At 39.3% G+C, this 25234-nt stretch overlaps 2 protein-coding genes across 3 annotated transcripts; one reads left to right on the plus strand and one right to left on the minus strand.

Moving 5' to 3' along the window:
• Positions 1-191: 191 nt before the first annotated feature.
• On the plus strand, positions 192-11320 carry mbtd1 (mbt domain containing 1). The gene is made up of 16 exons (XM_033985353.2): positions 192-387; positions 1407-1605; positions 1889-2022; positions 2364-2478; positions 2549-2631; positions 2706-2823; positions 3098-3232; positions 3376-3464; positions 4070-4304; positions 4861-4916; positions 5112-5216; positions 5280-5427; positions 5535-5617; positions 5732-5966; positions 6382-6453; positions 8715-11320. Exons 1-16 carry the CDS (start codon positions 367-369, stop codon positions 8831-8833), a joined length of 1947 nt encoding a protein of 648 aa, XP_033841244.1. The 5' UTR covers positions 192-366; the 3' UTR covers positions 8834-11320.
• Positions 11321-14130: 2810 nt separating this feature from the next.
• atp6v0a1b (ATPase H+ transporting V0 subunit a1b) lies at positions 14131-23601 on the minus strand. 2 transcript variants are annotated; one of them, XM_033985348.2, is made up of 21 exons: positions 23463-23601; positions 23142-23220; positions 22974-23071; positions 22591-22719; positions 21936-22018; positions 21512-21638; positions 21137-21219; positions 20820-20913; positions 20084-20296; positions 19865-20015; positions 19649-19788; positions 19404-19567; positions 19219-19309; positions 19002-19120; positions 18459-18675; positions 18080-18187; positions 17613-17720; positions 17403-17420; positions 16766-16883; positions 16513-16684; positions 14131-14841 (listed from the first exon to the last, which is right to left on the minus strand). In XM_033985348.2, exons 1-21 carry the CDS (start codon positions 23577-23579, stop codon positions 14748-14750), a joined length of 2523 nt encoding a protein of 840 aa, XP_033841239.1. In that variant the 5' UTR covers positions 23580-23601; the 3' UTR covers positions 14131-14747. The 2 variants fall into 2 exon arrangements, with proteins under 2 accessions (XP_033841239.1, XP_033841237.1); XM_033985346.2 differs by having other exon boundaries at positions 14582-14841; positions 17613-17813.
• Between the last annotated feature and the right edge of the window lie 1633 nt (positions 23602-25234).

A 25234-nucleotide genomic window follows, 5' to 3' on the forward strand; every position in this document is an offset into this window, starting at 1 on the left:
AGTTAATGTGTAATTGGTTAGTATTTGTTAGATTCTTGATTTTAGCAAAATATATAAACAAAAACGATCACTTTTCCTACAGCTGTACGTTTGCAAAGACAGCCCTCAACAGGTCATTCATTCATTGACGATGGGACCACTGTTGTGTTTCTGTAGCGCTCTGTGACCTCCATTCTTGATCCACCAATCACACGAAAGTAGGTTACGTACGCACATGCGCACAAGTGCCGTAATTTGTTGATATCCTGCTCTGTACTACTCATTTAAGATTTAAACATTCTATAGCTAATAATACAGCCAACTATATGGGGTGCGGTTTGTGGTGCATGGCATATATAATCTGAATGTTGCCTATATGAAGGGCTGATGGAAGACACACGGGATTTGGTGAGTGAAAAAGAAATGTAAAGGGCCGCAGAGCTTCTCTACGGGATTTGCTTAGGCTAGCGCTCCTCCTTTGTTGTTATCTTTTTAAGGAAACAAGCTAACATCCCAGTTAAATATGAAGCGCCCCATGACATGTATTCAGTAACAAAATCCATAACAAGATCTCAAAATGTGCACGTCTCTAACTAGTATATTGCAACATATTGCTGCCATGTATCTGCTATTGAAAACAAGAAAAACAGGTTTCCGCTAGCACGATGCTAACGTTAGCTGCAGCTATTTTTATATGATCGGCCAGCTTAACATTTTAGCGCTTTTCTTCTGAAGTATTTACTGTGCAGATTCATTCAACATATTTCACGCTGTCATTTTCATTTTCAAGCATGCATTTCCTGCTCACATCACCTGCTATTCTCAAAGAAGGAAGTGTGCGAGCTGTAAACAATACTACACTGTCAACCACAACTGACACATCTCAAGACCTTTATCTGATGTTTTTACTTCATCTTTACAGCTTTCATTTAAAGCAAGACTATGTTGTCAAAATGTCCCAATAAAATGTCCAAATTTCCCAATTTTATACATTTTATTGAGTCACGCGTTCCCTGATTGTTTACCATATTATTAATACAATTGTGTATAATTTTGCAATGCAAAAGTTGTATAGCCTCTTACTACTACCACTACATTTAAAATAACAGACCTTACATGTAGCATACTTGCAGTGGTGTGTACTGTGTCTTCAGAAAGTATTCTCTGTCCTTCCATTTTCTTGCATTATGTTGTGGCTACATACTAACCCTCAAAGTAATTTTATTTCCATTATTCTACACTTATTGGGCTATAAAACAGGATTTTGGAGTGTTTTCAAAGAATGAAAAATACAATTTCTTACCATATCTTAATAACATACAATTTATTGTAAACATGTTCTTCTAATATAATAGCTTCTGAATGCACTGTAAAAGGAAGGAAACCGCTATGACTTACGGCCTTTCCTTGTCCTTGTCCTTTCCCAGGCTGAGCGCACTCCTCGTTCGGAGCGTAAACGGAGAGACTCCTTCGGGATGTTTGATGGCTACGACAGCTGCAGTGAGGAGTCAACCAGCAGCTCCGAGGACAGTGAGGATGAAGTTGTGCCTTCTATCCCGGCTAATCTGCCCATCATCAAGAATAATGGACAGGTGTACACCTACCCTGATGGCAAGGCGGGAATGGGTACGTAGAGAATGGAGAGAGGGTTGGTGGTGGTTAAAAGGATCTCATTATCCACATTATCCACATTATCCACTAAACCTGGTAATTTGATTAAATAAGTAAGTAATAAAGAAATAAGGTGCATTATAAGTATAAGTTGTACTGTATGCCTCAAATTGTATATCCGTGTATACAGCACCATTTTATGGAATTTATTCACCCTGACAATAATGTATGCATTAATTATATGGTTATATTATCAAGTTTTAGTTATTTCTTTGTGTTGCTCTTTTTTCTTCCCAAGCCACCTGTGAGATGTGTGGGATGGTTGGAGTGCGGGATGCATTCTACTCAAAAACCAAGCGCTTCTGCAGCGTCTCATGTTCCAGAAGTTACTCCTCAAATTCTAAAAAAGCCAGCATTTTGGCCAGACTCCAGGTAATTTTCATTGTAGGCATCTAAAACTTTTGGTTTTGATGAATATCTGTTATTCGTATATATTTTGCAACCTCTCTGACACCATCAACTCTTCCCCAGTTGCCCTGGGGCAGACTGACAGAAGTGTGCCTTCCAAGCTGCACTTCTGGCCCCTTCTTCCCTGCCAATCACAGTCACACATTATGCTATTGGTCAGATATTAAAATACAAATTTTCATTGTTTCCAGACTGACAGTATTGACTTTGGCCACAATATCTATTTCATCCTCAGTCAAAACACTTGCAAATTCTCCATATTCTCTTAAATATATTGAAATGTTTTTTGTTTGTTTTTTTCAAAGGGCAAGCCACCAACAAAGAAGGCAAAAGTCTTACAGAAGCAACCTCTTATGGCAAAGCTGGCTGCCTACGCTCAATATCAAGCAAGTCAACAGAACCAGGCCAAGTCAAAAGCCGGTATGTACTTTTAAACCATAAATACAACAAAATCAAAGCTGTGTGCTAATCATATTTCTCTATGTCCTAGTTGTAGCAGCAGACAGCTTTGACTGGGGACACTACATCTGTAACAATAACACAGAAGGAGCCCCTGTCAGCTGTTTTAAACATGTAAGCCAGCACCACTCCCATATGAAGAGTTACGGCTTTCAACTCACTGAAATGCATTTACCTCTTTGTACCAGGCCCCCATGGGGATGTGTTGGGGAGGCATTGCAGAAGGAGTGAGGCTAGAGGTCATCAACTCTGATACCAGTCTCTCCACTAAAGTCTACTGGATCGCAGAGATCATCAAGCTAGCAGGTTAATTATAAGTATAATTTGAATACAAATTTAGTGGATTTATGCAACTATTATATTGTAAGTGATTGTGGATAGTACTGTTTTTACTCATGAGTAAACAGCTGACTTATTGAAAGAGGACTAGATTTTTCTTATGTGATTCTAGATTATTGGCGAGCAGCAACTTGCTGCTAATAGAATTACGCCTATTTGCAGCCTGTTTTTTTTTTTTCTTTGTTAAATGAAATGAAGCCTTGCTATACTGAACTGCTATACTGTGTTTCTGTTTCTGCAGGCTTCAAGGCGTTGCTTCGCTATGAGGGTTTTGATGGGGACAACAGTAAAGACTTTTGGTGTAATCTCTGTATTCCTGAGGTGCACCCTGTTGGATGGTGCGCCTCCAGCAGCAAACCCCTTGTACCTCCTAAAAGTTAGTTGTGCCTTTATCACTCAGGAAATGTGTGATTTTAATAGATTAGTATATACCTCGAATCAGTAAACAGAACTTGTACATAGTTTGAGGAATGCACTAAACAAGATCTTTCTGATGATTGTTTTTGATACTGCTTTTAGGTATTCAACACAAATACTCAAACTGGAAGGCCATTTTGGTAAAGCGTCTCACTGGAGCAAAAACACTGCCACCAGACTTCAACACCAAGGTAAAGGTTCTCTTCTTCTAAAAGTACCATTTTTTTCTGATGGCTGCTCCTGAGAACGGTTCCTAACCCCACAACTGCAGAAGTTTTATAACCCTTCCACATGTAACTTGTCTAATATTTAAGTTAAGATTAAGGTACACTTTATTGTCCTTGTGAGAAATTTCTCCTGTCCTGAAACCTGTCAGGGTCAGTAACCTATCTCTAGATACTGAACTAGTGGTCATGGCATACTATCCTCTAACTATGGCTCTACTGTGGAGACAGGCCTGGTCTAGCCAGGTGCATGCTCCAGGTGATGCAGAGTGAGAGGGACTAACTCAGAAGGAGGTAGGAATTCATGCACCCCAAAGAGCTTTGGATGGTCTCTGTGGGCTCTGTTCTTATTGTTCATGACAGCAAAAAACATTCACGAAAGAATAAGAGATGAAGTGAACTGTTCACACTTTGGTTTCAGAGGCTTACTTATCTAGGCCTATGTTAAAGGTGCACTACTTATTTTTTCTGGTAGAGGTTAGTGGTAGACACTTTGTCACCCTGCTGCCTGTTAAACTGATATATGAACTTGTGGTCATTTATGACCTCATTGAGTTTGTTGTTTTCCTCAGGTTCACGAGAACATGCAGTTCCCTTTTAAGAAGCTGATGCGTGTGGAAGTGGTGGATAAGAACTATCTGTGCCGAACGCGGGTGGCTCTGGTGGAGCAGGTGATTGGGGGTCGTCTGCGGCTCGTTTACGAGGAGAGCGAGGATGGCTCTGATGACTTCTGGTGCCACATGTATAGTCCACTGATCCACAACATCGGCTGGTCCCGCTCAATCGGTCACCGCTTCAAACGCTCCGGTGGGTCAGATACACATTCAGGCTTTAGTTTGAAATGGCTGGAGCAATAACACTTGGTAAGAAGTGCCAGGAAAGTCCCAGTCAGATTTGGAATCTCAAGTTCAGGGGAGTAGGGCGCAGAGGGCCGCAAGGAGAGGTTTTTAAATGTATTAATGGCTTTTCTCCAGATATCATTGTGATCGCAGACCAGCCAAATATGAGACCTTTTACTGTAAGTTCGAACTATAGCTAAAAATCAAGTTAAACCTGTGAAGTTAAAAACATTTCATTGTGAATATTCTGTGTTAAATGTACTGTTTGTCCTTATTATATTGTATTGTTAAATGTTTGAACTTCAACAATGTTTTTCATTCTGACCCTATCAAATAAACACATACAAAAAAAGAAGGAAAAAAAAGCAAGTCAGTATTTTAATGTAAACGCCATACAGAGAGATTAGAGATATATAGAATGAAATTACATTTCATCCAAGGGATGCAAATGTAAATGTTTATTTAAAAATGCATTATAAATTATGGATGCAGTCATCAATTGATTTTTATTTTATGTTTTTCAGATGTTACAAAGAAAATGGATGGTCAGCGGGATGCTCCACCACAGCTCTTTCAAAAGGTGATGCACTGTATTTTGTTTTTTTTAAATATTTGTGAAAAAAAATGTATTGTGTATTGTAAAAGTCATAGGCATTACATTCTCCTCTTATGTCATTCCACATCTCAGTGGCCAAAAAAGGTTTATATTTATATTTTTTAATGTATACATTACTCTACCTAGCAATGTATAATTATGAAACCATTTTAATAATAGGTCAAAGATGTGGATCAAAGTGGAGAGTGGTTTAAAGATGGGATGAAGTTGGAAGCTATCGACCCACTCAACCTCTCGGCCATCTGTGTAGCCACTGTCAGAAAGGTGAGTGCTCTGTGACAGAGGAGTGAAGAGAGTGCCCCCGCTAACCATGCTGGGCTGTTTCAGGTGCTGGCAGATGGTTATGTGATGATCGGAATAGATGGCTCAGAGGCACTGGACGGGTCCGATTGGTTCTGTTATCACGGCACGTCCCCCTCCATTTTCCCTGCCGGCTTCTGTGAAATCAATGAGATCGATCTCACACCCCCAAGAGGTACGAACCTGACATACAGACTAAATGCAATACAGAACATAATGTCTCAATGTCTCACTTTTTAATCTACCTTTTTATCGTTGTCATTCATGCCTTGTTTCTTTTAGGGTACACTAAACTGCCATTTAAATGGTTTGACTACCTCAGAGAAACAGGTTCCATAGCTGCTCCAGTCAAGCTCTTTAACAAGGTATTCACTTAGGTTCCCACTAGCTTAATTGTATACTGAATCACTGATTTACTCTTCTAGGCTCATCTGACTCTAGTTTGCTCACCATGCTATTTCTCTGTTTGTGCTTTATAGGAGGTGCCCAACCACGGCTTTCGACAGGGCATGAAGCTGGAGGCGGTGGATCTGATGGAGCCGAGGCTGGTGTGTGTTGCCACGGTAACCAGGATTGTGCATCGTTTACTGAGAATCCACTTTGACGGCTGGGAGGATGAGTATGACCAGTGGGTGGACTGTGAATCTCCGGACCTGTACCCTGTAGGCTGGTGTCAACTGACAGGGTACCAGCTGCAGCCCCCCGCCGCACAGAGTAAGACCCTCACTACAGACCAAGCCGTTTATTTCTATTTTAACTGAACCTGAATTATTGTCTCATCAGAGAGATTTTGAAAAAATATGAAGCAAATCCATCAACACAGTGCTTTTTGATATTTGTTTATGCAAAATCGGCTTTTTGGAACTTTCTACCATGTTATAACATTGTTCTCTCATCAAAAAAGTTTTGGCAAATATAGCATTTTCAAAATAGTAAAAGCTAACATGGTAATCTAAATATATTGTGTGTTATCAGTTAATAGCCCATAGTAAAGTAGAAGTAAAATACACCCTCTTTTGGACATTCTCTTTGTGATTTGGTTAGTCAGTTCCTTGTGAGTTATACCCCAAAAGTGACAAACCTGCTCATTTTTGTAAGACTAACATTACGATGAATGTGTCTTCTTCAGGTAACAGAGACGTTGCTGCGTCTGTACCCAAGCAGAAAAAGAAAGCTCCTCAGTACAAAGGCCAAAAGAAAAGTGAGTACACCACTAGTTTAAACCGTTTTTTGACGTTTTACGTGCTCACTGGGTCTGGGTGTGCTAATCTGTCTTGACATCTGGTTCACGTTGTGGCTGATTTGGAAAGGATAGACATTAACACACACATAGAGGTTGCCACGGGAAACAGGAGAGTATATGTGTGAACAGAAAACAAGCTGAGCACTAAACATGAGCAGTGCACTGTGGACTTCAGACTGATCTGCAGTAAACCAGCCTGTTCTAATAAAATACAGTGGGTCAGTTATTGTGCCTTTGTTCAAGTGCAAAATCACAACATGTCTGGTTGTTAACTAAAATAGCAGGACCTATAGCAGGAGTGTGTGGCTGGTTTGTGCAGCACTGAAGCAGGCAGTGCATGTGTTCACTGGGTCAGCATAGCCCAGCTCATCAGGGGCTCCAGTGAGTCTGGCTGAGCCCCTGGTAGCTCACTCCATCTGGCTTAATGTTTAGAGAGGAAGATTCCGGTTGGTCGACGGTCCTTCAGTCAGGCAGGCAGGAGGAGGAGCTTCTCAGGGGATGAAGAGCAGAGTCCGCCCCCTTATCCCACCCAGGGGCCCAATCGGCCCCGAAAACGCCTACACCAAACCCTCAAATCAGGTAATGGCATACTATCCTCTAACCATGGCCCCACTGTGGAGACAGACCTGGTCTAGCCAGGTGCATGCTCCAGGTGATGCTGAGTGAGAGGGACTAACTCAGAAAGAGGTAGGAATTCATGCGTCTCAAAGAGCTTTGGATGGTCTCTGTGGGCTCTGTTCTTATTGTTCATGACAGCAATAAACATTCACGAAAGAACAAGAGATGAAGTGAACTGTTCACACTTTGGTTTCAGAGGCTTACTTATCCAGGCCTATGTTAAAGGTGCACTACTTTTTTTTTTTGCTAGAGGTTCTACATCTGCTTCTTTATAGAGATTATATTACTTTCCTTAGAATGCGCATCAGTATGGCATTAGATGGCTGTCTTCATGGAGACAAGCAGGTCCGTGGAGAGGTGAGCCTGCTCACAGTAAAGCCATTTATTTATCAAGCATTCATTCCGTAATTGAATAAATGTTAGATAAGTAAATACATTTAAAAGGTTAATACTGTGGAACATTCCAGGCAAAGCAGTAACAGCTCTGTGTCATGGAAAATTACCTAGTTCACCTAGGTAATTTTATTAATTGACTTAAATGATGAGGAGTGTTGATGTTGTTGACTTTGCATAATCACTTGTGTGAGCTCATTATAAGATTATGTCCAAATTTGCTGTATAATGTCACTTTTGTTGGCCAGTGAAAATGTGTTAAACGTGTAAAATTTTTGTTTTGTTTTGCTTTGGAAATGCAATTTTTAAAATTTTGTCCTGTCCTGAAACCTGTCAGGATCAGTGACTAAAGACAGCTGAAAGGGGAGGAACAATTTATCATGGGTTAGTGAATGAACTGGCTTAAAATGCTTTTTAATGGAATGTATGTGATTTGTGTTCAACAGGCCTGAGTTGAAGTATGATGATGTATTTCTACAAAAGCGTTTAGGGCTGGGCCACATTGCTGGTCATATATTGTGATATATTTGGTGATGATATGAAATTTGGAATATTGTGATATAATTTTGTGTCCACTGCAGTTGATTTTCTTCTCAATTACTAATAGCCGCAATAATTAGACACAATATCTGTCTGCCTCCAAAGTTTCGAGCGACTTAAAGAGTGACTGTGGAGGCTCTGCAGAGAATATAACAAAGAAAAGACGTGAGGATGCACAGCTTATAGCTATAATGTAAAAAGCCTGAAACATGTCCAAAAATTATAAAATCTATCAGTAACCAACCTTACTAGGTATACCATCTATTATATAGTTTCCGCTTTTATATTGTGATCCATATTGTTTACTTCTCCTTGATAGTCACGTTTTAGGCAAGGCAAGTTTATTTGTACAGCACAATTCTTACACAAAGTTATTCAAAGTACTTTACAGAATAAGAAGGCCATTAAAATCACACAAATCAAAACATAAATAATCACAAATAATTATCATAAAATTAACATTAAAACAGAAGAGTGCAGAATAAAAACCTGTCAGTCGTATGCACAGCTAAACAGAAATGTTTTGAGCCTGGATTTAAACATTGTCAAAGTAGAGGCCTGTCTCACATCTTCAGGAAGATTCTCCCAGGATTTGGCTGCATAAAAAGATGCTGGTTATTTGAGTTGTTCTGTGTACTGAGAATAGTGTGTGCTGTGCCTCTGTGCAGAGTCCACACTGCGCATGAAGGAGGAGGCCGCCGAGGTGGACGACTTCACTTTCTCCCAGACCATCTCAGACCAGGAGAGCAATGGCTCGGGCAGCTACTACATCAAACAGGAGCCCTAAGGCGAGCAGGCAGCCCACCACACAGAGGCCAGCCTAGCAGACTCTACGCAGGCGGGCGGTCCTCTGCTGGTGAATGGTGGACCAATAAGAACAAGGCTTCGAACAAAAGCGGGTTTCTCCGTCAGCCTCTGGAGACCTGTCCAAACTGTGAGGATCATCTTTTGAGCCAGCTCTTCACTTTTGTTTTTTACATTTGTCTCGTCAGGTCCGGAGTCAGACACACAGGATTCCCTTTGGTCAGAGCAGAGTAGGAGCTGACACTTGTGCATATTTTGTTTTCTTATGGACTATATTGCCTGATGGACTATTGTTTTGTTCATAGTACTTGAATATCTTTTGTAATGATTCATTTTGTCCTGACGTTATTTTACATGACTTTTGTGGCTGTGTGAGAGAAGCTCCATGTTTCTTAAAGATGATTCTATTCACAAAGTTTATGTATTCAGATTGAACTATTGACCCTTTAAAAGTTTCTAAGCAAAAACATTCTTATTCCAGAACAGAGGCCCCTAGATGCAAAGGTGAAGTGGAACAGGTGATTTCAACTGAGAAACCACAGACTATCATAAAATATAAACAATTTTGGTAAATGACATTGAGTATTTTTTGATCAAGGCAAAATCCTATTTTTTTAGGACAAATACTACTCCACAATAGTTTTGAATATTCTCCACCAATATCTCACATCCTTTACCACAAACTATGCTTCTTGTGGACTCTAAATACGATTTTGAGGCTAGGAAAAGTTCTTCTTTTTTGTAATTTGAAAATCAAACTGACATTTCTTCAGAAGATTTAAAATCATTGACAGGGTATTTTGGTCCAGTTCACTGTTGCCTCTGGTCACCTCCATTCTGTGCTTTTGAACATTGTGAGGACATAGCATTTAAAGGGTCTATAGACTACAGGCATTACAGCATGTGATGTAAGAACAAAGCTGCTCATCTTCATCAACAGTTTCTTTTTGTTCCAAGTCTGTTGCATCTTTCTGAACAAACATGACGGCACAAAAATCTGTGGACATCTGAAAACTTTAGCTTCCAGACAAATCAACTGCCACGATATCAGACCAGAGGAATGCTCTTCTAATTATTCATAGTTTTATTAACCTACGCTGCCACTCGCAAATTCTTGAGAGATTTTTGGGAGTCTTGCTTTATAAAAACATGATTATGTCTTCAAATTATACGGAAAATCTAAATCTAACTCATTTTCTATTTTGCACAATTTGAAACTTGCAATTAAAGTGTGAGTGGGCCTTCTTGTGACTCCTTAAAGTCCTTAAATGTCCCAGTGAAAGGAGCACTGCCCTGTTTATTCATGTTGGTCAGAGATGCTAAAGGCTAAGTGCGGCACATGACATGTTTGTTGTTGGCAGATGGTGATAGCGTAACCTTACTGGTGTGATAAGGACCTCTGATTCTACAGAACTCTTTCATGTCCACACTACGGCAGGCAAGGGAGGACAATTACCCTGGTCTCAAGTGTGTCACAACTGGTTAAATGATGCAGAATCTATGACATTTTGTTAAGTGCTGACCAACCATTTATAGGGGTTGTGAGCAGAAAACCTAGTTTGCTGTCACATGCCAAAGTGCAAGGTGGTAATTGTTGAAGTAACAAAAAAAATTTGTGAAGCATTTTCTTCAAATTAACACTAAAATAAGTTCTCATTATATTTAAATAATACAACATATTTAATCTATCTTAACACCAAATCTAAAGTGACACACTGGAGACATTGGCAGCATTCACATGTGTAGCATTCACATATTTTTCAATAGAAATGCAAAAACTAAGGGGAGGAATTTAGTGGGCGTTTTTCATATGGGTGCCACGTGTATGCAAGCTAGATTCAAAGCTGAGCCACAGAATTACAGCTTGGTTAATAATGAACAATGCACTGCTTTTTCTATAGTTATGGCAGCATTCATAATATACTGTTAAATACTGGGCTTAAATAGAGTCATATATAAAAAGTATAAAAATATAGAATACATTTTTGACTGTGATGGTATGGAGAAAACTATAGTGTGATCTCTGCAGCTGTTTTGTACTACCTCTGATTGCTAGCCACAAGCTAAATGTGTGTGTTGGCATATGCAAAAAAAAAAAAAAAAAACATATAACATAACGCCAAAACAACAAATTGTATGACAGCACATGAGGTAGTCGTGAAATCTGATACAACATTAACATATGCAATAAGTAGAGATTTCAGAGTTTATCAAGATTTATCCAGATGATGTAATAAATAAATGTTGGACAAATGTATTTTATTGGCGGCAGAAGATGCTAAGAAATCCTATCTCTACCAGTAAGGTTTCCTCATTCAATTCTCAGGAAGATTTCTTTGTTACATTGGCTCAAATGATCACGTGCATCTGTTCTATGGAGTTATATGTAAGCTACGTAAAATTTATAAAAAAGACTTTTATAGAAGTGATAATGATGATGTATTAAAGATGTTTTGTGTTTGTTATTTGATCAAGGGTCCCATGACTTTTTTTATCATGTATGGTTTAAAGTTTGACACCCTGGACTAGACAAAAAATGCTCTTGACAAATGCTCTATTGAGAATTATTAACAGATCATCCTGATTTTATATTTATGCTTACATTTCGCCCTAATACCTGAATCATTCACATATTAATAGACCCTTTGCGTATTGTTAAAAATGTGTTGAAATACACAGGCAAAACTATATATATTAAGTTCTGGGCCAGTTTTGTGTGACATTTTGCATGGCCATTTATTGAAGTTGTATTTTTAATATTATTTTGTATGTGCATTTGGGTACTGTCTCTCATCTATGTTTTTTTCTCATCAAAACATGCTAACTTAGAGGGACCACAGTAAATGGGCTCATTAGGTATTGAAAATATTTAAGTTAGAAGAAAACATTGGAAGTTGAAGATAACGTTCAATATTTTGTGTTCCAAAACAGGAATGAATTTTGCTTCTCTTGTAGTTGTGTACTGTCCCTCACAAGTGGGTCCCTGTTTAGTCCATGTAAATTGACTAGTTACGATTACTAACATGTTGGGAGATGGGAGGGAAAACTATTTTAAGACCAAATGAGCAATAAAGCCTGTGTCACAATCAGCAGAATCACTGAGGCTCCAGAAGGGGCGCTATAGAGCATTAATAAAAAATCTTAGTACAGAAATAAATAAGACTGTTGAATCTGTGCTGCTAGCCTCCTGCAGATGAACCCAAACGATGCACAATCAAAACTGCTGCTTGTGATGTTGGAAAATCTTTAGTTAATCCCCAAATTTCAGTTTTCAATATGGCTAACCTTGTACCTGTGTTTTATTTTTTATTCATAACTTCCTTTCAAATGTATAAGGGTCCAATAGGTCTTATAACTGTATAATAATGTGGGCTTTCTCTGGTGGGTCAAATGCAAGGCCAATTTCGATCAGGTGGAATGAACCAGACTTCCTGTATGCCTGTTGACCCATTTGAACATAACTAAACAAGATCTTACACACCTTTTATAGACCGAAGCAACATAAATGTCTTTCTGTTTCAAAACAAAACTAAAAAAGTGTAATATCGTAACTAAGTGCAGATGAATGCGCCCTCTTTGTTGCTCACTCTTTGGCATTGATGATTATTAGAGGAGTTACAATACTATAACATCTATTTTGTTGACATTTATCCAGGCTTTGGTTTGTGGATTGTTAGAATAACATTAGACTTTGCTGTGGAGTATGGAGAAAATACAGCTGTTTTCTTTTCCAGAACACCAGCACATAGGATGACTGCACCACAATACATTTGAGACCAGATCCCAGACAATACACTATGAATCCTATTAGTCAATTAATACATGTTACCTGTATTAATATGGGGCAATAATGACTCAACCCTGGACTGTTTGAACACTTCTGAACACCTAATCTGTAGCATTTCTAATAATATGAGAGGCGCATCCATTTTTTTTTTCTCTAAGGTGCTTTTAAACATTATTTAGGACCTAATAATAATTTTTTGTGCTTTTATAATTGAAATGCTTCAGAAATGCTGGTGAACTTGGCCTTGCATTTGTTCGTACCAGCGTGCCAGGTGTTGGTGAATTGTGCTTGCGTGTTCATTGTGTGCTCTACTTGTTTGTGTTGCGTTAGTCTTTCTCCCTCTCGCTGTGACCCCTACACATGGAAGCCCATTGCAACCAAAAAGAAACTTGTGAACAGCTACTGAAATGTTCTTGTCATATGATCATTGTAACTCAAAAGTGATTGGTTTCCATGGGAGCGAAAGAGCAGTGGAGATTGCTTTTGTTTTTGTTGATACTAACACGGGTCTTTTGTATGTGACATCCCCTCTGATTATATTCAACCATTAATGTGGTGCTATATATATAAATATATACACACATCTATATCTACATATATATATTTGATAAGATGATTTAATGTAATGGGAATATTACTGTCTGAAAAGAATTGAGATGAGTTATGGTGCACAATTTATTTTGGATACAAATAACAGAAAACATGTGAATAGTTCTAAAGAATCTGAGGTACTGAAGTATATAGTGGTTAGAGATTTGTACATGTTTTGATAGTGAAACTGGTCTCTTCTGTCAGTTTGTGCTGTGATGGCGCTTTGATAGACTTTGTAAATAAAGCCAAATGTTGGGTTGTATTAAATGTCATTAATGGCGTTCTGTTTGTTGCAGCATGGCTCATTTTTGTAAGATTTGACTTTTACACAGAATAAACTACTGATGAATAACAACTCTGTTTGATTTTTACAATACATAGAAAATGAATGCCGTTTGTCACCAGGTTTTGAAAGATTCAGAATTCATCTCAGACATACTCCCTCAAAAGTCTATTTTAGAAAATTATCAAGTGCCCAATCAAAAAGAAATGCACCAATGGCAAGCAGCATTAAAAAATCACCAAAATCTTAACCTTTGGGGCAGGCAAAGTCTAATCAAATCAATAAATATAGTAAATAAATTAAATATAATAAATTAAGAATTATTATTATTATTTTGGCAGATTTTTTTCAACACACTTCTGTTTTGGGTCAAAGCGGCTAAAGAGATGAATTCAGTACGTTTACCAATTCAGTTTTAGAGCAAACTATGAAGCAATATTTTTGTTGTTTTGCTTTGTTGATAGAAGACCTCAGCCCCAAAACCCAAGACAAAACACAGGACACAAGGTCAATCAGCGTAACTTTACTGAACATCACAGACTGACAGCTCACTTAATGCACAGTACTGTTGGGAAAGAACATCAGCTGGTCCACACAAGAACTGACTCCAGACGCTGCTTCACATCTCTTTAGACACAATCACACAGTAGTTCACACAGAGATTGTATTTATTTATTGTATTCACCATTTAATGTACAATTACAATTGATCTTAACTGACTGGTGATTTTAACATTTGATATGTGCAAATACTGTAATAATAAAATAACTAAAAAAATATAATTCATCACACTTCTAATTACTTTCATATCATTCAGCTCCCAGTGTGCTGATGTTCCAAGACCATAACATATATACTGATTAAATAAATAATAAATAAATAATCCTGGTCTCCCTTGAATAAGAAATAATGGTAAAATAAAAAGAACAAATGAACAAAAAAACACAACACAATTGTAAAAACATAATTGTAACAAGGACTCTGCTCTGGATCATGGGATTAATTAGCTAGACCCTTTGATTATCCTATGAGTATCAATTGAATGTACTTGATTTTTCATTTGTTTTTGGTTTTTTTTCAGTTTTGGATGATCCACAATGAATGATAAGCAACAGTGCTCAATCTTGTCACTTGTACACAATGTTACCACAAACACCACAATCAGCACTAGGAGGCAGAAGAGGGCATCAGGGAGGTTCATGCATGTTTAGAGGGGTTTTAGACTGCACTCTGTCTCTACTCGTCAAAGCGACCCTCCAGGATACTCTCAAACGAGAATGGGACAAATTTAAAGCCCTGGCCTGAGTAAAACTTGTTCTGGAACTCCACCCTGCAAAACAAATAGGCAATAAACACGATAAAAACAGTACAAGAAATGTACTGGTGTGACCTGTAGGAGGCACCGTATTATGATTCAGTAATGGAGATAAACTGATCTTTGTTTAGGCCTAATGGGTTTCAGATTACATATAGAGTTATAGTTATAGTTAGGCCTAGTGTTATCCTGCACTTCTGGTTTAGTCCTGTTTTAACACTGGTTTAATCCCAGATTTGTGCTGGTGTAGTCTGGTTTACGTTTCATTCAGTCCTCATTTAGGCCTTGTTTGGGCCTAATGTAATCCTGGTGTAGTTTAGTCCATGGTTTAGTCCTTGTTTAGTCCTCTTTAAATCCTGAATACTTACTTACTCTTGTGAATGCACAAAATTAAGTGGTAAGACTAAGGCAAAGGCCTAAGGGGTAGAACTGGGTCTGGACATAAATCCTGGTATAGACCTGGTTTAGTCCTCACTCAGTTATAGTGTTGTTCTGGTGTAGTTTCGGTTTAGTCTACAGTTTAGTACTGGTGTAGTCTCCGTTTAGTTTCCTAGTTTAGCTCTGGTGTAGTCCTGGTTTAGTCCCTGGTTTAGTCCTGATGTAGTCCTGGTTCATTCCCTGGTTTAATCCTGGTGTAGTCCTGCTTTAGATTTGATTGAAGTCTGTGCGGGGTGAAGTCAGTGAGCGCGGGGAGAGCGTGTGTTTGTATAGCTAGCTCATCAGCATTTATGTGTGAACAGGCTACACTTTGAAAACCACTATTTACTTAACTCTGTGAAAAATACTTTCCTACAACCTTTAACCTTTCACCTTTCCAAAGTCCAACCGCTACAGTCACACTCCCAGTCACAGAGGACTTAGTTTTTCATAACTTACTTTAGGAAGGTTTGAAAAAGGCACATCTTTGAACAGGCAGCTACTATATTAACTATGGTTACTGTGGCACTTTGTTTACACAGATTGTACAGCACTAATGAATGTAGAGTAAGGTTTTGGCTATACAGAAAATATATACTTTATTGAGTAACAGTATTCAGTTTAGTAAACATTTTGCATCATCTTTATTGAGTTAGCTTCCGAGCCTGTGGGTTTTAACATGAGTCAGGACAGTGGTATGAGCAGAGGAAGGCGGTGCTGGGTGGTGATAGCACGTAGCACATTCAGCTATACTGTTACAGTGTTATCTGCCAGGAACGCATGTGTCTTTTCACACATGGTCAGATTGATCTGATATTATCCATTAAACAGGGAGGAAAGCCCCAGTAAACACACACTGATATCTGGACATTCAAATACGGACATTAACATTAGGGCCTTTACCTGATCTATTTGTCCCAATAAATGCTCTTTACATCAGGCATTGTATGGTAAAAGCTGCCTAATAAGAAAAACATGGGACTGTAAAATATAATAGCATGTAACTAATAGCTAAAAACTAGCAACAAGCAATAACTAAGACAGAAGCTACTGACAGGGTCAATCAGATCATGGTGCAATATCACTGAGGCAAAAAAGGGACTAAACTAAACACTAAGGACTAAAAGGGACTAAAAGTTCAAACTAAAACATGTTCCTGACTCTTTGTTTGAAATTCATCCATAATTTCAGAGTGCAAGGCTGCATTTTTGTTTCTGGAATAACTGTAATGGCCACAACCAATGAAGTCAATAACTTTAAGTTTCTTACCAGTGCAGACGCAAGGCGTGCAGGAAGGCGGACAACCCCTCCATGACCAGAAGGATCGCTACAGTGAGTGTGGCAAAGGCTGAGAAGATGATTGACAAGCCAAAAAAGCCCCCTCCACTGCGCGAGGACAGGCCCAGACGCATCACCATACCCCAGAGGACCTCGGACAGCTCTGTGGGCAGTGAGACAATTGTCAAACACTGTGTGTCTGGTAAAGCTTCCATCTGTAATTTTAGAGGCTTTGCAGACATACGTGCATGAGCCAAACTGAGAGCCCAGAGGCGCAGGTAGGAGGCTGTGTTGGAGATGCAGCCCAGGCAGTACTCTATGGTGTGAATGGCCTGGTGGACCGCCACATCTCCAAAATTGAACTGTAGAGAAATAACATCATCATTAACATTTTCACAACACTAGTAAAGATGATAAATACCCATTTTGCCCAAGCTTGAGAATGGATCACTGAATTGAAGCATACAGTATACTTAGAGTAAAGGCTGTGTGAATGGGTTTGGTACTGTCTCCACAGGCAAATGTATCAATTAAGAAGCCATTTCCTTAAACCAGCTTTCTTATCTTTTTAAAAGTATCTGAACAACATTCTTTAGCTCTCTCTCTAGGAGCAGCACAGCTCTTTCCTGTCTGGAACAGCCAGGTAAAAACAGAGGAACATATTGCTAGCTTACACTCTTTGTGGGTTTGACTTGGCAAGATAAGTTTCCTTTTTTTCATGCTCCTCCTTTGTTCACGGGAGAGTTCAGCAGAGTTCATGGAAGAGGCCATTGTTGTTTCTTTTCAACGAGTCAAAGGTGTTGGCATGTTACATGTACTGTTCTTCCCTTACATCTGTATGTGTATAATAGAACCAGCTGAGGTGTGAGATGTGTACTTACTGGTTCTTCCACAGTGTGCTGTAATATAAACAAAAAGGAACATTAGGACTATAACAATTTCAATGAGAGGGAAGTTATAGGGGATCTATTCTGCGACTGCAAGTCAATGAAAAATAAAATAGAGTTCTGCATAATATTATTTCAGTCAATATTGAGAAGACAATACTGAGTCAGAATGAGCTTTCTGAGTGTGTAAGGAGTGACATTTACCTCGTCCCCCTCGTCAGAGTGATGGGATAGCTGGTCGTGGTCCATGATGCCAGCCTCGTCCTCTGTGGGCCCATTGCCCACTCGCACCCCTCCAAGCTTCTGCGTGCCCTGTTGGGGGAGTCCGGTGGATGATGAGGACACGCCTGTTTGCTCTAAAGACTGCTCTAGATTCTCTGCAGGGGTTTCTTCCCTCTTCTGGGACTAGATACAAAAGCCACAAAAGCTGTGTCCAGCTTAAAGCAAGCCTGAGCCTTTTTCAATGCACTGAGCCCCCAGTACTGAAGGGCCCCTAAAATGAAATGTTAGTATCAACATCTATTGTAACTAGGTGCCCTTTAAGGTCATATGTTTTTCATGGCATTGAAACCTTGTTCTTTATGTTAGAAAGTGTGCAATGAAATAAATGGCAGAAGAGGAATGAAGAAAGTTAATGCAAGCAGAAAAGTAGAAGGTGAAGACTGACATACCAGGTGCTTTTTCCATAGGTGCTGACGCCGAAGCACCATAGTTTTAACAACCAGCATACAGGGGACACATGCAAGGGCAATCAGGACCAACAAAATCTGGATCCCCATCTACAAATCAAACACACAGAGTTATACAACATGTTAAATACTTATATATTGCCCAGTAAAGCGTGGTGACTGACTGCCATGAATTCAACTTAAGAAATCATCTTTTTTCTTTCTTATGTTACAATATGCTAAGTATCAGTTTGCCTCAATATAGACTAAATGGATCAGCTCTATCTTAATCTAAAAACAGCTGCCATCCATAAACATTCAGTCTTTTCCTTGAATTGAGTATTCTGAACTTTAAAATTTTTATGAGTGAAGCTGTGTGCACCTGTCCCCGGTACAGAGGCTTGTTGGTAGGGTCGTTGTAGTTGAACAGACACATGTTGATGAAGTGGATAAGAAGGCTGGGGGCGTCCTTAGAGTTGTAAACATCATATGCAGTCCATTTGTAGAAGATTAACAGGACCAGGTAGCCAAAGAGAGAGGACATAAACACAATCTCTGGAATGAACCCCAGAAAGATGTTCAGGGGCTTCTTAAAGTACCTGTGATGACAATGAGACAATTTTACCGTCATTCATGAGCAATTAAACTGTATTATTTTAACAGTATAATGATCATGCCCCCATAATCTTAAGAAACTGAACAAAACCTTGAATGACAAATTATACTTAATATACAGAAGTAACTACAGATTTCCTAAAATATAAGCCTGTTTCAAATGAGGTTTTTCACATAAACTTGTTAAGACTTCATCCAGACTTCACTAAGTTTGTGTGTCGAACTAAATTAAATGTATTCAAAAGTTTATAATTAATCAAATGAAATTAAATGTAACAGCTGATGCATGCTTGGTGGGAGTGGGACTCACATGTGGTTGAACAGACTGAGAGACACTCCAAAGATCATGTGAATGACACCGAGGATCACAGACATCTTCATCTTGAACGAGTTGAGGAAGGTCAGTTTGTTGGTGGCAATGTTCCAAATCTGAAGGAACAGTTTGCAATTCATTTAGTAAGAACAAGATCAACACTACTGCATATAACTGAAAACTAAACATCTGATTTTTTAACGTAAAGTTTTACCGGATCAATTCCCAAAGGATAAGGTCCATTAAACACGCCTGGTATAGCTGGGTCCAACTGCAGCGCTGCGTTTGAATCCAGTGTTTCAAACCTACAGTACAAAAAGTCCAGGTATTTGTATTGACGCAGATGCTGGAATGTTGTTAAACCAGCACTTATTTAACACAGCAAAAAGTTTAACTTACGACCAGTTTGCGCCTTTTGGGCCAAACATGGGTCGCACACTCCAGCCAGAGCCGAACATGTTGAGGGATTTGGAGAAGCAGTCATTATAGATGATGCCAGTGTAGACTGAGAACATTCCCATGAGAAGAATAATGTAGCGTCCAGCGAACACCATGTTGAACATCTATAAGCAAATCAAGAAAGAATTTAACTACTCTGAACTTAACTCGCAGATTAATACAAACTCAACTAGGTCCCTCTGTACCTCATTGTCACTCTTCTGTGCCAGAAGGCGACTCTCCCGTATGACCAGGTACAGGGCGAAGCAGGTCATCAGCAGTCCGTGTCCCATGTCCCCAAACATGACCGCAAACAGGAAGGGAAATGTGATGATGGTGTAAGGAGCTGGAAAACACAAGCATCCATTTAAACATTTGCACCTGTCTCCACTGGACTACTTCTATAGAGCTCAGTGTATAACCTGGATTAATTTCTCTGTAGTTTCCAATGCCATAAGCATCAACAATGTTCTGGAACCCGGATGTGAATTTGTTGGTCTTGTTGAAGGTTGGAGGAGTCTGTTGGGTTTGCATCCTGTTGAGTATAGAGGGCACCGTTGAGCCACTTCTCTCCTGCAAAACACAAAACACTCTTGTATTTTCTTCTTTCTCAACCCTTACAGAGCAGCGGATTAACTTACGGTTCCCCTGCGAAGAGCAAACTGAATAGAGTCCAGGTCTGAGACAGGACACCAGACTTCAGCGATTAGACATTTCTGGGTCACATCGATGTTGCACAGATTCAGTGTGTGGTAGATGGCCTTCATCTTTCGCACTTTGATGAACCATACCCGCATGGTCTTAGAAGCCGCCTGCAACACTCTCTGCCGGTGGTCCTCGGTTTGGTTTAAGACCTGAACAAGACATCTTACATTAGTATTATCACACACACAAAAACAGCAACAATAGTCAGAGACTTTTCCATCAGTGAGGAACAGTGAGCTCTGACCAGTCTAGACATTGGCACCTATTGGAGAAAAGCAGGGCAGATTTGTGGCAGAGAATGAATGTAAAGCCTTTGAAACACTGTGATCGCAAACACAAAGTCACATCCTGCTATACCCAGTTTTTGATTAATCTGTGTATTCAACAGGGCTAAACAAAGAATACCAATACCCTTTCAAAGAGGTGTCAAATGCATACAGTAAAATGCATACAGTGCATTGTGAAATATCAGGAAAACATTTACACAAGTCCAGTGGACACACATTTGTGTATCAACATCTATTGTAACTAAGTGTATATATAACATTATATTACTCAACAATATTTACCAAAATTCAAATAGGATAAAAATGTGTTTAACTAATTTGGTTTGTAGAAAACGTGATATAAAATGTTTCATGTCAAAGCATCCATTAATTAGTTAAACATTACCATCTGGAGGTCATCAATGCGGCTGTTGACTCCTGCTAGCATCTCTTTCCGCTCCTGTGGGGTTTCAGGACAGGGATACAGAGAGGCCCGGAACCTGCCAAAAAAACAGTGTCATGTACAGTGTGTCATGCACACTGTATTGTCAATATCTCTCTTTCTGTATGCGGTATGCAATATTTTCACTTAAACATGTTATATTAAATATGTGAGCTGCAAGGCCTCATCATGATTGACAATAATGAAATAGTATCACATAGCTGTCAGTAGCAGTCTGTGCCTAATAGCTTGATGTGCCCCCCACTGTCACAGAGACATACCCCTCACAGATCTTCTTCACCCTGTTCTTCAGCTGGTCTCCTTGGAAGAAGATGATGAACACTGATTTGTGGACTTGATCGCCCTGTAAAACATAAAAATATAATTTAGATTGTTGTCTTTAATTTAAAATAAATTGTACTTATTACAATAATATGCATCATCGAAAGAAAGGAGAGTCTACTTTTGCCATCTAGTCCAGTGGGGGCTTCTGTTTCATTAATCCAATATAGCTATCTTCCACTGTATTGTTTATGTTGCTTCTATTTACTGCAATCTTCTTGTGATTCTTGTTCTTATTTGAATAGCTTAACATAATCAGCACTGTGAACATTGCCTCAGCTTAAAACTCTTTTGAAATATACTTGTTAACTGACCGTAGTGGGGTCCTCCAAAGGGTCTTCGATCTCTGCTTTCCGTAAAAAGACATTCCCACGGCACACCCTCCATAGCATCCTCTCAAAGGTGGGAATCCTCTCTCGACTGATGACACCAGCCACAAACCTAAAGCCAACAAAGCAGACAACTAAGCCTTCTGCTCTTTCACAAAACATATTGTGCTACTTATTAAATTACTACGGAACACATTATAAATTTGGATTTCAGTAATTTTGACTAGGTTAGTTTTACTTGTAAGACTTGTAAGACTTGTAAGAATATTATATTTTTTTACATGACATTTTGAACTGGTTTCATACCAGTGAAGCTTGAAACAAGGAATTAACAGCCAATGCAGTGAGTGCTGGTTAGCTACAGTTTTCAAGCTGCTTCATCATTAGAATTCTAAGAATTAGAGTTTACCCCAGCCTAAGAGGGGCTCCGCGGCCTCCCTCACTGGCCTCCATCAAAGCAGAAGATTCCTCCAGCAGGTTAGGGTCCTCCATCTTCAGAGAGAAACCATTACATATTACTAAAGCTAGGTCAAAAAGCATCAATGTAGCTTCATGCAAGAATGTACCATTGATGCCAATTAATATGTCTTGAATTTGAATTGCATTGTTGCTGCTTCAAGAAAACCATATCACCTTGTCAATGCCCACTCTCAGCTGATCTCAGAAGCTAAGCAGGGTTGCGCCTGGTTAGTACTTGAATAGGAGATCACTGGGAATACCAGGTGCCACAACTGGGCAGCTGTGGCTCTAGTGCATTGTTGTTATGTCCTTAGGCAAGACACTTAATCCATTCTGACTAGCATGAATGTGGTGTGTGTAAGAGTTGTTGGTGGTCAGAGGGGCTGGTGGTGCAGATTGGATGGCAGCCTTAGCTCAATCTACCTCAGGACATCTGTGGCTAAAATAGGAGCTAGCTACCTCAGAGTCTAATGCACTGATATTATTATATTATAATTAAAACCTATACTGTACTATCAGATATAAATATTGTTCAGTGCATATTAATTATGTGTTGATTGTTGAGACATTTTCAGATACCACATAAGAGTAGGAAATAGACAAACCTCATCGAAGAACTGCTGTGTTCGCCGCAGAATGTGCTTGAGTTCAGTTAGCTCCAAGAAATTCTTCTTAAGAGCCTCCTGGTTTGTGTTGATCTCCTTCAGCTCATTCTCCAGCTTTTCAAACGTGGCCTATGACACACAACAGCACACTGCATTAGCAAGCTACTGTGTCCATGTAATATTCCTTGTGGATCAATTAAGTTTAAATGTCCAATTATGTAGAAAATCTGCTATATGTGATTCTTCAAATGGTTTAGCAGTTTTCATTTTGGTAGTCTGATGGATGTGTTTAACAACGTGTGCTCTGAATACATATTTCAAAACATAAAGATTTTAAATACCAATGCTTGTCAGAAAATAAAATCCAGAATTGTTCAGCCTACCTCCAGGTCAATCATGTCCCGGGGAAAAGGAACCTCAGGATTCTCTCCTGTGTCCACTGTAGGGATGTTGGCTTTTCTAATCTCCTTTTCCACAAAACCTGTATAGGGAAAGGCATTGGTTAATATAAATAAATGTTCTATATTCTATATTATATCAAAAATCCTTACGTAGTTTCCTGTCCATTTCCTCACATCTTCTCACTTCATTCACAAACTTGCGCTGGAACACGTTTACGTCTGGATTCAGCTGCAGTGAACATATAAAATTTAGTTAGTCAGTCAAAAGTTCTTGAAATACTGTGAAAAGTACAGATAAGAGCTGCAACATTTTAGCAAGAATGCTCAACTGAGATTATATTATATATAGTTTGACATAGTGTAGTCTCTTGCAGTATAATAATTACTTTGCTGATATTGTGATATAGCATATCATTATGAGATAAAGTACAGCTATAAACTTGAGTCTAGATCAGAGTCAAAGGGTCTCACGTCTCTGAACTGGACCATGCCCAGCTCTCCCAGCTCACTGACACAGCAGTAAGCCGCTTCTGACTGAAGGAAGAGCTGCGCCAGTGTCATCTCCTCGCTGCGGAACAGCTCCCCCATGGTTCAAACTGCTCTGGCTACAACAACCTGCCAGGGAACACATCAGGTTATATTTCAACATTTACATATACCATTGCTTATTGTTTACTTTTTGATGTAATTTTTTGTGGATTACTGATCTAAAGTGATTTATACTGCATATTTATACTGCATATTGTGTAGGCTAATGTCTGGCCTATACTGACAACAATTCAATTGTAAGCCATAAAGGTCCAGTTGATCTTGACAGTCATGCCAATGTGATCATCGGATTAGTTCTGACCAATGGTTTTGACAGATTAAAGTGCAGTTTTTTTCTTGAAGGACAGGCCCAGTAATAGCTGACATATTAGCCAAAAATAATACCAGACCATGACACTTGACACATTTAAACTAGCATAATTGTCTCCAAAAGACTATAATGTTAAAAGCCCATATAAGAACAGCGAAAAAATGTATGTCGAAGATGAAGATATGCCATTGCTGAGGCCTCTTCTTCAGCATCCTCCGCCCTTGTCAAGGACGCCATGATGCTGCGGATAGAACCTAGCATCCCCATCTTACCATCACAACACTCGCACATAAGCGTCCATACAACGACAACTGATCACTTCCACTGTTATTTGACAAAATAAATATAGGCCTAAACAAGTAAATTTGCAGCGATTAACTCACCCCTGAGAAATACCGAGTTATGTACGGGGTGATCAGCGGGCGGCCCTGATCCTGCGAGGATGCTGCGGATGATGCAGCAGAGGAGTAAAGCGTTGGTAATACCGGAAATGTGTGGTCTCAAACCGGAACCTTCCAAATTAAAAGCTCATGTTAAAATGCTGATGTGGGAAAGTGTAAGATGACTGCAACAAGAACATTGATTTGGCCTGTCAGGTACGTTATCATGCTGTCAAAGTGTCATTTCTAAATAAACATGTCAGTGGACACAATACAGGTGCATAAAAAGTCCCAATGCCTATGCACTGATACTGGAAACACACCTGACCAGACTTGGCCAATAAAATTAATTCATTTTAAACATACATTTCTTAATCTAGCTTCTGGCAAATCTTGCAAAAGTTTTATTACAGTCTTCCTGTGAGACAGGCCTGTACTTTGACAATGTTTAAATCCAGACTCAAAACAGTTCTGTTTAGCTGTGCATATGACTGAAAGGTTTTTATTCTGCACTTTTCTCTTTTAATGTTCATTTTATGATGTTTATTTGTGATGATTTATCTGTTTGTATTGTGATTTTAATGTCTTTCTTATTCTGTAAAGCACTTTGAAATACTTTGTGTACAAATTGTGCAATACAAATAAACTTGCCTTGCCTTACAGTCTGTTCAAATTTTCTGCATTGGCCTATCTATTACACAGTAACCGCTTTTGGTAGCCTATGACTGCCACTGAAGCAGTGCTGTGCTGTCCACAGAGCAGAGACAGACGGGAACAGAGTGGAACACTCCACAGCGGGCCAGGAGTTGAGTCAGTCAGGTCTGAACTCTCCACTCTGTGGAGGCCTCTGCCCAGGTCACTGGATTAGTGCCAGTGGGAACTCCCACAGACTACATGAGCTTTTCACTGCATCCCCACGCTTCAGTGTGGTATGCCATGTATTTTTCATCATAATTTCTGCGATAAGACATAGAAACAACTTTCATAGATGAAAGAATGCAAGT

Source organism: Periophthalmus magnuspinnatus, chromosome 19 (assembly GCF_009829125.3).
Source record: "Periophthalmus magnuspinnatus isolate fPerMag1 chromosome 19, fPerMag1.2.pri, whole genome shotgun sequence".
Taxonomy (NCBI): domain Eukaryota; kingdom Metazoa; phylum Chordata; class Actinopteri; order Gobiiformes; family Gobiidae; genus Periophthalmus; species Periophthalmus magnuspinnatus.

Excerpts from the sequence above, each read along its gene's own strand:
- mbtd1 (XM_033985353.2), top strand. The coding sequence starts at position 367 with ATGGAAGACACACGGGATTTG. Across the intron at positions 5,967-6,381 it reads GCAGCCCCCCGCCGCACAGA|GTAACAGAGACGTTGCTGCG; the intron begins GTAAGACCCTCA and ends TGTCTTCTTCAG. Across the intron at positions 6,454-8,714 it reads GTACAAAGGCCAAAAGAAAA|AGTCCACACTGCGCATGAAG; the intron begins GTGAGTACACCA and ends GCCTCTGTGCAG.
- atp6v0a1b (XM_033985346.2), bottom strand. The coding sequence starts at position 23,579 with ATGGGGGAGCTGTTCCGCAGCGAGGAGATGACACTGGCGCAGCTCTTC. Across the intron at positions 22,720-22,973 it reads GGGACATGATTGACCTGGAG|GCCACGTTTGAAAAGCTGGA; the intron begins GTAGGCTGAACA and ends TGTGTGTCATAG. Across the intron at positions 22,019-22,590 it reads CACAGCAGTTCTTCGATGAG|ATGGAGGACCCTAACCTGCT; the intron begins GTTTGTCTATTT and ends TTCTCTCTGAAG.